The 13,965-nt window shown below is 38.3% G+C and overlaps 1 protein-coding gene across 5 annotated transcripts; it reads right to left on the bottom strand.

The window, feature by feature from the left end:
• Positions 1 to 1,389: 1,389 nt before the first annotated feature.
• On the bottom strand, positions 1,390 to 12,302 carry LOC131248552 (pentatricopeptide repeat-containing protein At3g53170). Of its 5 annotated transcripts, none has more exons than XM_058248880.1 (4): positions 11,811 to 12,302; positions 6,895 to 7,995; positions 5,964 to 6,123; positions 1,390 to 1,727 (listed from the first exon to the last, which is right to left on the bottom strand). In XM_058248880.1, the coding sequence occupies exons 1-3, from the start codon at positions 12,135 to 12,137 to the stop codon at positions 6,112 to 6,114; spliced, it is 1,440 nt and encodes a 479-aa protein (XP_058104863.1). In that variant the 5' UTR covers positions 12,138 to 12,302; the 3' UTR covers positions 1,390 to 1,727; positions 5,964 to 6,111. The 5 variants fall into 5 exon arrangements, with proteins under 5 accessions (XP_058104863.1, XP_058104859.1, XP_058104858.1 ...); XM_058248876.1 differs by lacking the exon at positions 1,390 to 1,727 and adding an exon at positions 1,849 to 2,748; XM_058248875.1 differs by lacking the exon at positions 1,390 to 1,727 and adding an exon at positions 1,849 to 2,739.
• Positions 12,303 to 13,965: the final 1,663 nt, after the last annotated feature.

Genomic DNA, 13,965 nt, shown 5'->3' with positions numbered 1-13,965 from the left:
CAAAAGGCATCCTTTCGTATGGTTAAGGTCGTTTGACCAGTATGGTTTTTAGTATATGGCCTGTGCCCAGTGAGCGTTCCAGATGAATGGACCAGATCCATTCACGTGTGAGACCTGAGAACTGAGAAAATAGGACATTTGAATTTGATCCTTTCCCATTGAAAGGATTTTTCTGACCACACCAGACAATCAGTGGACATGCTTGCCCATCCAGACCGCTCAGTACACATCTTTGATTGTCTATAGCTCAAAAACCTCACTCAGCATATTATCCTAACCACCCAATCTTTGTCTCTTCTCTGTCAGTATTAACCGTCCATTCAATTTTATTATAGATTCAACAATTTGGGTGGCGCACATTATTCCTCAAAAGATCAAACGAATATGAAATTTGGACCGTGCAATTGATGGCCCCCCTCTTGATCATATCATAGCTCAAAAAATTACACTGATTGGAGTAAGCAATCTGTTTAATAAACTGCCTAACTTTTGGAAGGTGAACATGAGTCCACAAAAGGTCCACTTTTAGGGACATCCATTGGCGTGCAATTTGGAGTTGGACGGTCCGGATGAATGTAAATCATTTTGGCGAACTTAACATGGTTGACACATATGGTGGACTTTAGAACTTAAAAAAGGCCCAGTGAGTAATTTGATGCGATGATAATCTGGCAGAGTACGAAGCCTGACTAAATTGTACACATGGCATGCATTAACTCAAGTTAAAATTGTGGGACCAACTGTAGCAAAGTCATGGTTCTAAAATCATACTGCTTGAACAATCCTAACCTCTGATTCGTGGCAATTGTTTGTTGAAACTCGGACCATTGGATGTTTTTCATTTTTAAAATCGTCCTATCACTATTCACCAATCCAATAGTCAGATAATCAAATAATAATCCTGGGTCCCTACTCATGGCTCAGTAGTAGAGCCTGTGGGTTTCAACCCTGAGGTCATGGGTTCAAGTGGCCATGTGGTGTGTGTGTGGGTGTGAGGGTATGTGTTTAAAAATGAATTAAAAAAAAAATAAAATCAAATAATCCTAATTTTTAGTCAATGAGATATAGCTGAACTGGGACCCATTTGTAGTTAGTGATGAATCTGAACTATTTGTATGCCACACATGCAAGTTTACAAGTAATTTTGCACCCATCCTATCATAGACGGAAATGGTCACCTACTACTCAGCAGTACAGCTAAAACCATTGAACCCACTGTTACTAAATTACAATCCCAAAATCAGATTGGTTGAACAATCCAAACCTCTGATTCATGAAAGCTTCTTTGCTGAAAATGGGACCACAGGATATTTTCCATTTCATATATATAGAAAGCCCACCAATCAGATCATTATATAATCAAGTGTAATTGTTTTGGTTTGTGATTCATCTCTAAACTAGGACCCCATAGTTTGGACAGTCCAATTTAAATTCATGTAAAATTTCCAAGTACCTGTGTATCATCCATCACACTGCCAGAGTATCAAAGTTTTGTTAAATTATTATTTTTTTCTCATAATTAAATTACAAGTCAAAGTCATAGTAAAATACATTCAATATTACCATATAATGAGCATGAAGCTGAGCATGAAAACCTGGATTGCCTGACGAGCAGTCCAAAACCCCATCATAAGGACCCTTTGGAGGATGTGGGAAAATGGAAGGTGGAGCCAGAAAAACCTTACCCAGACATATGATGATTGGACAAGAATCCACCGGCAGGGGCACTGTGGGGAAGTCAGTAATGGGCCTCAAGCCGACATGATGAATGATATCCCTGCTTATCATTCCCCCAAAGAGAAGCAAACACTTGAAAGAAAAAAAATATGGTACGTGAAACAAGCTCCCTTCATTTCTAACATTTTTCTCTTTATTAGATGAACTAATCAGTATTTTGCATATGATCGATTCACAAGTTTCATTTCCATAACACCAAATTCATTTTTAATGAAAACATCAAATACAATTTCTTAATTTTAACATCTTTTAACATCCAAACCTGTTTGAGAAAGTGCATGGCTTCAGGTGGGTCACACATGTACTCACTCACCTCTATGACCAGATTGGATTTGGATGACCTTGTTTTGTTTGCAGCATGGAATGATTGGAGAAGCAAAGCCCGCATGAATCTTTTTCTTTGTTGACGACAAGATCCATGGGGAAGTTGAGTTGGAAACAATCTGCAACAGTCCACTGATGGATCTTTCAGGGCTTCAGTCCAGCAGCCTACAAGTTCTTGTACAAACCATAAGCAAGCTGAGAATTACGGAGTATCTCGGTTTGGCATTTCATGTAATTTTTGGAATGAGTTTTGCTATGCCCAAATGCACCTCTACAGGTGGGCCACATGTATCCTGGCATTTTTGTGGGACATCCAAGCGACACACAAGTGGTCCCCATTGTTTAGATGCCTGACCCAAAACGACAGGCCAGTCCGCTCATCAGGCAGGCCCATGTTTTACATGGAACATGGACACTACAAAATTTTAATCATCCATTATCTGTACGTGGTGGCCCGCCTGAAGCACGGGTCAGTGTTCCACAAAGATGCCAGGTTGGCTGGTGCATGTATGTAGGCTTACTAAATGTTATGTTAACCAAGTCCAGATAGTCATCGCCGTTGTCATCATCATCTATGCCGTTTCCCAACTAATTGGAATCAGCTACATGAATCCTCTTTCTTGGGTATAGTGAAGAAATGGATATTCTGCTGTGTCTAGCGGAAATGAATTTCAATACCTGTAAGAACTACAATGACCAAGATAATTGCAAGATTTAGAAGGCATAAAGGCATTCCTAAGTCCTAACAGACATTTAGTCCACTAAATCTAAGAAGTATGAATACAAAATTTTCAGTAGTTTGAAGAAGACAATACACTGGAAAAGAATGCTTGGAGGCATGCTGGTTGTCAAAAGAGACTTAAATGTGGGATAGCCAATGATCGCGCTAAAGACTGGGAGCCTGAACACAGCTATAATCCACTCCAATCTCACATGGTGGTCCACCGGAAGCACCGATCAGTGTTCCACAGGGTTTCCTTCTGGCCTTTGAGTGGCCCACAACACCAATCCAACACCAAATCACCAACAGAATGATTGAGAACCCATGAAGTCCAACAATCCAGCGAAAAGTTCCATACCTCTTTTGGCCACCATGCAGTGGATAAAGAGGCAATCAACCGATTCTTCCTCTTTCCTGCCAAACTATCAATATGTACCACACTCAACCTGCCAAGCCAATTCACGAATAGAATTGCTTCCTCGCGTTAAAAATTCCTTGCAATCTAATGCTCCAAACAACTTCCTTTTTTTCAAAACACCCACCATTTCACAAAAATCTCCTTTGCAATTGCAGACATGGATAGAGACAGAGGTTGAAACGAAGTCTCCATAGAGGCCTCATCCAACCAAGCATCTCCAAGATCACAATTTGACGCCATTCCCAACAAAAAATTAGATACTTTTCCCAACCATAATTCTAAAGCTTTCTCCATTTATAAAACATCTAAATGGTGGATATCTCTTCAAAGTTTCTTGCACGAATGGTGGGAAGAATCCGTAAAGTCATAAGCATTTTGTAGTGATACCAGATTCATCCAGACACAAGATATGAAGTCTCAACACAATCAATGCATCAATTTTAAAAGAAGAATGATCACCTACAACCAGTTGCATGTGAACTTCTCGTGCAACCAGCTCGTTTGCCTAAAGCATCACGTGTAGGACATCCAAGCAGTGTATAAACCATGAAGATCACCTGATGCAAAAGTAAAGCTGATCCACTTACCAGGCATGCCACGTGTGTACATTGGATCAGGCAGCAGGACTAATTTAAAGTTTTATACTATCAATTTTGCTTTGGGGTGGCCCACTTGATGGTTGGAATGGCATGATTTTTGCGCCAAATGATTCATGCAGGGCTTACTTTACACACAGCTTAGATGTCCTACACACGTGAAACATGGCGTAAGCTTAGTTGCATGCAAGGTATTCCGTGTTGGTAACAGTGGCCGTAACAGTCACCATCATTACCGATACGGGTATCGGCTGTAACGGCCGATACAAGGGGCGTAATGGTTGAAAATTTTCTTTTGCCTGAAAAATTCTGAAAAAATATTTAGAAAATCAAGAATAATGTAAATATTCCAAATATGTGTTCATTTTTTGTTTTGAACATGTTTATGGTAGTGTAAGAGTGTTGTATTGGGCAGTCTAGTGAATTTGTGAACATGATTATATGTATCTAATGTTTACACATCACAATAAAGCATTAAAACTAGAAATAAGAAAAATTGCATAAATACTACTTTTTCAATTTTTTGAAAAAAAAAGGCCATCAGAGCTTCTATTCGCTCAAATCACTTCAATCTACCATTTTAATATTAAAAACGATAGTAAGAGTGGTCGAAATCTATTGTAAAATGATCTAGGAGAGTTTTTGAAATGAAAAAAGTTTTTTTTTTTTTTTAAGGGAGAAAATGGATTTAAATAAATTTAGTAGAAAAAAAAATAGACAAAATAGGAAGTGTTTTTTTTTTATTAATATTTCTAGGTATCTGGTTATGAAGTGGATTTGGACCACTCTTCTTCATTATTGGTGAATCAAATCTCGGATTTAGGAGAAAAATCGGCACTCACTAAGGAGCCAAAACTCAAAAGGTGAGAAGATTTCGAATATATATATATATATATATAAAAGCATATTTTCCTTCAATCTTGGGGTGGATGCCACTACACATCCATGTCTATGCATAATTGACATGCATTGACATTGATTGCGTTGAAAATTTCGACACGTGGGAAGTGAAAATTGGGAAAAATTAGGACAATCCTAATTTTCTCCATTTTCTCCCCTTAAATTGGTAATTCAACAATGAAATTTTTATATGTTGATGAGAGGCGGCCAATCAATCGATTCGCCAGAAGCTTTCCATTTTGGAAAATTTTCTTTTTAATTACTTAAAATTTATTTTTAAAATAATGATATTGTTTCATGGAATGCATTTTTTAAGGCAACACTGAACCCTAGATCACTCACACACACTGCCACTGTCTCTACCATTTCATCTAACGAGCATGAGACATTCTATTTAAGGATGGATGTTGATGGTGATGTGTTGCATTTTTTAATAAAAAATTATTTTTCAGAGATTTAAAAATTATGGAAAAATAAAAAAGAATGCTTACTTTTAAAAAATTAAGTGCGTTATTTCATAATTATGTATGCATGTATGGATGGATGTCTGATATCTGTATGTCTGAATGTGTGCCTTGATGGATGGATGGATGGATGAATGTGTTATATGTGTGTGTGTGTGTGTGTGTGTGTGGAAGTATCATGCATGAATGTATTGATAGATGCGTATAAACACATGAATGCATGCATGTAAATATGTATGATTCTTTTTTGAAATATTTTGATTCCTAAGTATTAAACATGCATCTTTTAGCATCTGTCGTAGTTTTACTAAAAACCACTTTTTTCTCCATGTTTCCCTCAGTCAGATATACTTTTCCAAGAACTAATGATATTATCGGTAATATCGAGACATGTTTCTGTATCCCCAGTCATCGATACATGCAATGATACCAACACTACAAAACATTGGTTGTAGGTTAGAGTCCCTCGTATTAAAACAAAAACATTCTGGACATTAATTCCACAACCCATTTCTACGTTTTTACATACATAAACAAAATTGTATATCAACCTAGGTATTAGCGAACCCAGTGTCTCGTGTTCTACACTTGCTTCAGCTAATATTATGCAATTCACATCTTTCAATTGTGTCTACACATGTCGATGGTCCAAGTCCATGCCACGTAGTTGAAGAATGTACCACAAAACCAATAATTTGATTTCAAGGACTAAAAATGAAGCGATGCTTGACTAACGATGCAAACCAGCAAGATTTTCATTGACTAAATAATAGGAAGCTTCTCAAAACAAGATTTTTAATTACCTGATGTAATATATCGGATTGGGAAAATGAGAACTCCGTAGATCATGTTACCATCTTCCCATTTTCAAACATTGACTGGGACCAGATGTATCCGACTTAGAGAGGTTGTCGTTCTTCACTATGTTTCATTTTAGCACAGTATGTCCCGTCAACCAGGCTCCTGCATACACACAAGACCATTGTTATAGGACGTTTAGAATTGTGAGCATAAAATACAAAAAATTGGCACAAGGACACTTACGGACACTAATAAAGAATATTTTATTTAAATAATAACATTTTAAAACAATGGAAATTAGAAAATATATTCGCATACTAAGAAATAATCATTCAAAAAAAGAAATAATTGACTAACAAAATATCAAACACCATGCATGATTGTCTCAAGAAATAATCGTGTAAAATAATCTCTTTAAAAAAAAAAAATACACACACACACACAAAAGAAGAACAAAAATAACAATTAATCCTGCGCGTTTTTGTCATATATAAAGTTTGTGAAATTTTGTTATACATGTCATGGTACCTTATTTTTTATTCTTTTTCATTTTTTAGGACACTTTCCAAAAAGGAAAGAGGCCTCCAAAAATAGGCGTGTGCCGCTTTAAGTGGTGAGCACTCAGTATTCATAGTACCTATAATGAAAAATGAACCAAAATCTAGAGAGTGGGAGGAAGTCCTTATGGGTACTTTATTCAAAAGTTATGTTTGGACACCTCACTTGCAGTGCCCAACAAGCAGCATTTTACAATGACATCACTTGGACACTTCGTCCATACAGATTTTTAAGTGTCATGTTTAGGAATGTCCAAGTGCCGGCAAGAGGAAAGCCCAGAAAGTTGAGCTTTCCAGGTAACACCGGGAATGGCACAACAAAAATGAGTTTTCTACAGGCCTGAATGAGCAGAATCAAAAGAAGAAAAGGAATTACCCCAATTATGTTTTTCTTCATATTTGTAATCTTGATTTCCAACTCCTGAGCGGCCTCGACCATACCTCGATCTCTGTACACTTGAATCATGGTAGCAAAGGTGATGTTATCAGGCTTGCATTTTCTTTCCTTCATTAACAAAAACATTTCTTCCATCCTCTTCACTTCTCCAGCCTGGCCATAGGCACTGATGATACAGTTGAAAAACGGTGTATCCAGAATGACATCACTATTGTCTATGTGCCTCAAGATAGTGCGGACCTTCTTCAGAAGACCCGCTTTACTGTATCCACTAACTAGCGAACAATAAGTAATGGAATTCGGCTTCACTCCTTGAATCTTCATTGACTGGAAAAAGTAGTCCATCTTTTCAATATTTCCTGCTTTTCCAAAAGTTTCGATAATTATATTGAAAGTAACAACCGTTGGAATGTAAAACCGTTTCTTCATGTAATCCATAACTAAACCCATTTTCTCATACATGCCTGTCATACCATATGATCTGATCATGATGTTAAATGTCTTTATGTCCGGTCCAATACCCATATGACAAAACTCCTCGTACCACTTTTCCATCATCTCTATCTGTCCAACATTTCCATAGGCCCAAATGAAAGAGTTCAGTGTGAAAACATCAGGCAGGCAACTGCCAGTTTCAAGCATGTCAGACAGTGAACTCTCCATCAGTTCAAACATCCCAGCCTTACCATACCCATCGATTATAGCGTTGTAAGTAACAGTGCTGCACTCAATCCCCAGATACGACATTTCAGTAAGGACCCTACTAACCATATCAAAGCGGCACAGTTTACAGCAGCAATTGATGAGGATTGTGTATGTGTATACATCGGGTTTGCAGTCGGAAACTGACTTCATTTCGTCAATTGTGTGAAATGCCTCAGCAAAAAGACCACAGAGGCCATATACGCCCACAAGTGACGTGTAAACATCAACATTCGGTTTGAGTCCTTCAGACAGCATGGTTTGGAAAAGCGAGCTGGCCTGCACAGGCTGCCTGCATTTTCCAAGCATCGTCAATAGCTTTGCATATGTTTGGCATTTCGGATTGTACCAGTGTTGTTTGCGAAGTAAGCCAAAAATCTGCAAATGCAAAAATACAAAAGATTTATTTTTTAAAAAAAGACCATGATCCATTGAGAGCTGCAGGGGGAAAATGCAGTTCGATTTGGAATGAATAAGCTGTCTTGAAACACATACAGGAAGAAAAAAAAAAATCCTATAGGCAATAGAAAGTGCACTACTTGCATGGACCTTCTAGGAGGCAACGGGACCGAGGGTCCATGTGTTAATTTCAACCATGGAGAACTTCCTGTATGCATTCCACAACGGATCATTTCAAAGATGCAAAAACATGACGTAATCAATACCATGAAAAGTTTCTGTGGAAAATGTGGTGACATCATCAATCTGAATTTTTCATTCATTGATACAACTAGTAGAAAGCTGCGGTGCAAGAATCACACCGATCAGATGATCCTCACCCTTTGAATGGGGCCAATTTCTATCTCTCATAATGCCGCCTACAAGAGTGAGGAAGTGTGTAGAGAAAGAAGCGTGAAGGCATTCTCTGACAGTGGGGAAGAGGAAAGAGATCTCTCTCCGGCATAGGAATAGAGTGTGTTACTTTAGAATCATAACAAACATTTAAGTGGGATCTATCTAGCAAATGTTTCAAGATGATGATTGGATCTATTTTGTTTCTCCAGTTAATCTTGACTGTACACTTTCATGCTGTTGATCAGAAGCTTAGGATCACCCAATTGGCATGATTTTTGCACCATGGCTTGCTCCTTAGCTCTATGAATAAATAAAAGTTTGGATCGACACTAGGTCACCCTGCCATTTAAAAAGTTTGGGGACATAACTAACATCCCCGTGAAGGTGACGCATGCACACACATAGATGTATCTATGTATATGCTTATCTATACTATAAATAACATTAGTAACATTTGGGACTTTTTTTCCTCTCACGATTAGTTTTGGAGGGCATCGAACATTGAAAATTCAAGGACATAAAGACCTTTCAATTAAATTTAAATGCATTTCAGGAATTTAAAATTGCTGTTTGTGTCCCTGGGACGGCTCAGATTTCACCTGCAAAAGCCACCCAATGGTTTGCTTTTTTCTTTACCAGCAAAAAGCCTGCAGAAAGCCTACTTTTTTCTTTAGATAAAACACTTTCATACTCAAGCAAAGTATGATTAATGATGCTCGGGCAATGAGATATCACTGAGAAAATGCATACTTGGCATACAAATAATTCAAAATTAACCTTTCAAACTATGTGTGCCAGTTTAGATGTGTCGTGAACCAAAACCTAATTTTACTTGGTTATTTAATTATTAGATTGTTGGGCATTTAGTGGATGCTCAAACTGAAAAATATCCAATGCTCTATGTTTCAAAAAGAAAAATATCCAATGGTCTTCTTTCAAAAAACAAGTTTCCACAAATCATAGGTCAGGATCCTCCAAAAAATGTAATTTCCAGAATCTAACCTAGCATCAGTGGGTTCCACAATACAGTCGCTTTAATTTGAGAAAATATATTCCACGTGTAACATTTCATGTAAATGTGTATCAAGCGTTCGTACACAGCCAGCATATCATATACCTCCTCCTTTCCCTCCCGTAACTCTAGGCGCAGCCCCCTCTTGGACTAGAATCCTCCTCTATAACAACTGTTTTATGCAACGTGTAAAATAAAAAATAGAAATAAATAAAAAAGCTCTTTGAGGCCCACCATGTCACATGCGTCAAATCCACTCTGTCCATTAAGTTGCCATGCACGCCTACAGTCTATGCCATGGAGCCAAAACACATTCTAAAACAAAATCTAAAGTGGGTTATAACTTATCCCACAGGGAACAATACGGATGGAACACTAACCATATGTTTGTCCATGGGGTCAAAATGTTGTTTATATTTCATCAAATGTAAATCACCAGGATTAATGGAATATAGAAATATCAGCCTAATTCGAGACACAATCCACAACGCGTGAACTTAGAGGTTTTAGGTGGAATTTTACATTTGTTCCCATTGGTTTGGTCCATCTAAGATTTTTACCAGGCTGATCTCTTTTGTGTACAGTGAACATAAGGACTTTCACATGATGGACAGATTGGATTTTACATATATAACATCATGGTCCCAAAGGGCATGGATGTTTTATGCGCTGCGTAAAATAGTTGTTGTAGATGATTCCAGTCCCCCTACCCAATTTCTTTCCTCTGTCCTCCCTCCATGTCCATTGCCCGCATCACACCCCCAATCTTCCTAATGATTGCCCGCTTCATTGAGACGTTAGCAACATCCCCAAGCTTTTAAATGACACACGGAATCTAGACAGTCCATTCATTCATACCAATAGGGGCAAGCCATGGTGCAAAAATGACACTAATCTGATGATCCTAACCATCCGATCATTAACATGAAAATTGGACAGTCAAGATGCTGAGAAACAAATAGGTCCAATCATTGTCTTTAAGTATCTATTCAATAGGCCCCACCATGGATTACTTACGATTCTAGAGAAGCACTTTGGTTTGATAATGCTAAACATCCAATCTAGGCCTGTGAAAACCAGAAGGTTGTAACATGATGGCCATATTCAAAGGGTTAGGATCATCTGATTGGCATGATTTCAAATGTGGCTTGCCCCTAGTGTTATGAATGAATGGACAGTCAGCATCAGTGACTGACTGTCCAATTCCCCACATACAGCACCGAAAATCTTTGATCCTTTAGTAGAGTGTGATGGACAATATGCATGAACTTAGAAATTGGATACGTGGCGTAGTAGTAATTCAAATTAAACTGTCCAAATTTTGGCACTAGTTTTGATGCAACACAGACCAAAAATTACACTTAGTTGATTATCTAACTATCAGATTGGCTGACATTTATTGGACAATTAAAAATGTAAAATATCCCATGGTCTTATTTCAGCAAACAAGTGTCTATGAGTTAGGTTAGGATTGTGTGTGTATATATATATATATATATATATATATTCACAGTAACTTACAGACATGGACTCCACAATTTAGCTGGTCTAATTTGAGTTTTTATTTGATGCATGTATTATTTATAAGTGCTTGCTTATCAAGCATCATTTGCAATCAGAGTATCAAATAACTCCCCTATTCAAATTAAAAGAAAAGAAAAGGACAAAACAGACCTGTTTAGAGAGAGAGAGAAGAAGAAAGGGTCCAAAAACATCGAATTAAGATGATACAAACTGCTGCAGCAGTCATGCTTAAGGGCGTGATTGGGTGCACCATTGAAGAGCAGATAACCAATATGGGCTTGCCCCACAAACCACGAAAGCGTATCTGAAGATAGATACCTACTGGGTTACTTTCACAAACCTAAAGCCACATGGGTGGAACTTTAATAAGATCCACTGCGTCCATCAGCTTGATTGGCATAGAATTGTAATTCCAGCCATCCCAACACCAATTTGAATGGCATGGAATTGCAATTAGATGTTCTGATTGCACTTCATTGCGGACTAAAATGGTGAAATCCCCACATTGGCCTTATACTCTTTATTGAACTGATGTGTTGCAATCCAGTATAATTGAGCATCCAAACACACCCAAAGTTTTCATACAATCACAGTTCACCGACAAATCAAACCTATTACAGGAAGCCGAAATTGAAAAAATCCTGCTACAATCAAACCCAAAATTATAAAATAAATATAACCCAATAAAATTTCAGCAAAAGAGTCAACTTACGATCGAAAATGGCAGATTCTTTGAGTATTTTAAGAAAATAAAAACTACCCAATACTTCAATTCATCTGATAAAAAAAACTATTTATAGCAAATAACAAAATTCAACATCCTACAAAAAAATATATATAAAATAAAATAAAACCCACCAACCTTGAGCGCAGCTTCCCATCGATTGCTGCGTATAGAATCATCCAAAGCTTCTAATACGGCCTTCGGCCAAAGACGCGAGTATTTCACGGAATTCGCCTTCCTTTCGATGTTTCTAACCGCAGCCTCAGTCCTTAGAATCCGAGAGAGCGCTTCCTTCGATTCCTTCTGGATCACTTTAGATGTATCTCCGCTCCTTTTCGCCGATTTCACAAAGAGAAATAGCGGTTTTCTTCTACCGGATGGTTTACATGGGATTGCAGGAGAAGTGAAATGAAGAAAAGAGGAAGAAGAGCGCAAGTTAGCAGTATCGAGGAAGTGGAACTGCATTGCGCCGGGATGTAACTGAACGGAGAAAACGCTACCCTCTGCTGAAAGCAGAATAGCTTTGCGGATTGAGTTTGTGGGGGCGGGGATTGTGGCGTGAGAAGCTCACCACGACATAGCGTGGCATGGATTCTATGCGGGGCCCACCGTGATGTATGCATTTTATCCACGCCGTCCATCCGTTGCTCAAGCTGATTTTAGATAATGAGCCCAAAATCGAAGCATTTTCAAAGCTTAAATGGACAATACCACAGGAAATAGTGGGAATTGAACGCCCACCGTTGAAAAGATGATATTTGTGTTTTCCCTTCATCAGGGTTTGTGTGACCTTATCAACAGGCTGGGTGACAAATAAACACCACTGGGGGCCTTGGGAAGGTTTCAACGGTGGAGATCATTATCCCCACTGTTTTATGTGGCGTGGTCCACTTAAACTTTGGATATGCTTCATTTTTGTCCTTGAGCCCAAAAACCAGCTGGAAAAACGAAAGGACCGCATAGATAAAACACATACATCAAGTGGGTCCCACAAAGAATACACACCACACCAGTGTGGGGTGAGGGGTAGATGTGAGCCACCCTTGTGGTCCGGAATTTCATACCATGTGGTTCGTTGATCTAGACAGTTTTATTTTATTGGAGTCACCGAAAATGAGAGATGACCTAAAACTCTAGAATATTGAAAGATCTTATCTGTCAAAATTTTGGACATCTTGCCCGTTGCTGTATTCTTATCTTAACTGTTTATCTGTATGTAACAAACCTAATAGTTAATAAACTCCTGTCGAAAGTATCTTCCCAGCGGTTGGATCACCAAACCGATTGGTGCTTAATCAGTAATCACATTGGTAAGATACATCCTACCAGGGAGTCATTTGTATTGGGTCCCTGCTCATGGCTCAGTAGTAGAATCATAAGAGTTTCAATACTAAGGTCATGGGCTCAAGTACCCAACGGTGCCTGTGAGTGCATGTGCGAGAGAAAAAAAAAAATTTTATATATATATATGGGAAAAGGTACTATGTGCTCGACCTCACAATAAGCTCCGTGAGGTCGAGCTGTGTGGGCCCCACTGTGATGCGTGTCGACCATCAACACCTTGCATTTGATGGGTCCCCTCTAAATTATGGGATATCCCAAAAATCATCCGTATACGGAACTCAGGTGGGCCATACTATCTAAAATCATGTGAAGACACCATTAAAACATATAAAAGCACTTGGTGGAGCCCACCTGAGTTTTGAATGCTGCTGAAACTTGGTCTGAACCCTAATCCAAGTGGGACACACATAATGGATGGGCTGGATTTGCAAACCACATCTCGGTGGGCCCAAAAAATGATTATGAATGTTTTAATGGTGCATCGCCCCTCCCCACTTCTGTATCTGGTGTGGCCCACACAAGTCACGGATGGAATTGACTTTTGAGATCTATGCCCACGATGGAATGGTACATCTGACTGATGGGGTAGATGTTCGAAACGCATCACGGTGGGGCCAACACAGCTCGACCTCATGGGACGGACTCGTGAGGTCTAGCGAATAGTACCTTTTCCCATATATATATATATATATATATATATATATATATATATATATATATATAAAGAGAGAGAAAGAGAAGAAGTCATTTGAATGTTTATGGTAGTGTGATGGCTCACGGGGCATGTACGCCAAATTTTCAGTACGCGATTCATCAAGATACATGCGATGAGATATTAATAAGAAGCATTTTTTTTATTATTAAAACAAGAGAAAATAAAAAATACAATAATTATCTCTTTTTCATCTATATAGGAATTTTCTATTAAAAAAATACTTCAAACGGTGAA

This window comes from Magnolia sinica, chromosome 6 (genome assembly GCF_029962835.1).
Source record: "Magnolia sinica isolate HGM2019 chromosome 6, MsV1, whole genome shotgun sequence".
In the NCBI taxonomy this organism is placed as follows: Eukaryota; Viridiplantae; Streptophyta; class Magnoliopsida; order Magnoliales; family Magnoliaceae; genus Magnolia; species Magnolia sinica.
This window is presented reverse-complemented; position numbering and strand designations above follow the sequence as displayed.

What these genes read in the sequence shown, in the direction of transcription:
- LOC131248552 (XM_058248880.1), bottom strand. Translation starts at nt 12,137, where the DNA reads ATGCAGTTCCACTTCCTCGATACTGCTAACTTGCGCTCTTCTTCCTCT. An exon ending in GATGGGAAGCTGCGCTCAAG is followed by an intron (nt 7,996 to 11,810) that starts GTTGGTGGGTTT and finishes TTGCATTTGCAG; the next exon opens with ATTTTTGGCTTACTTCGCAA.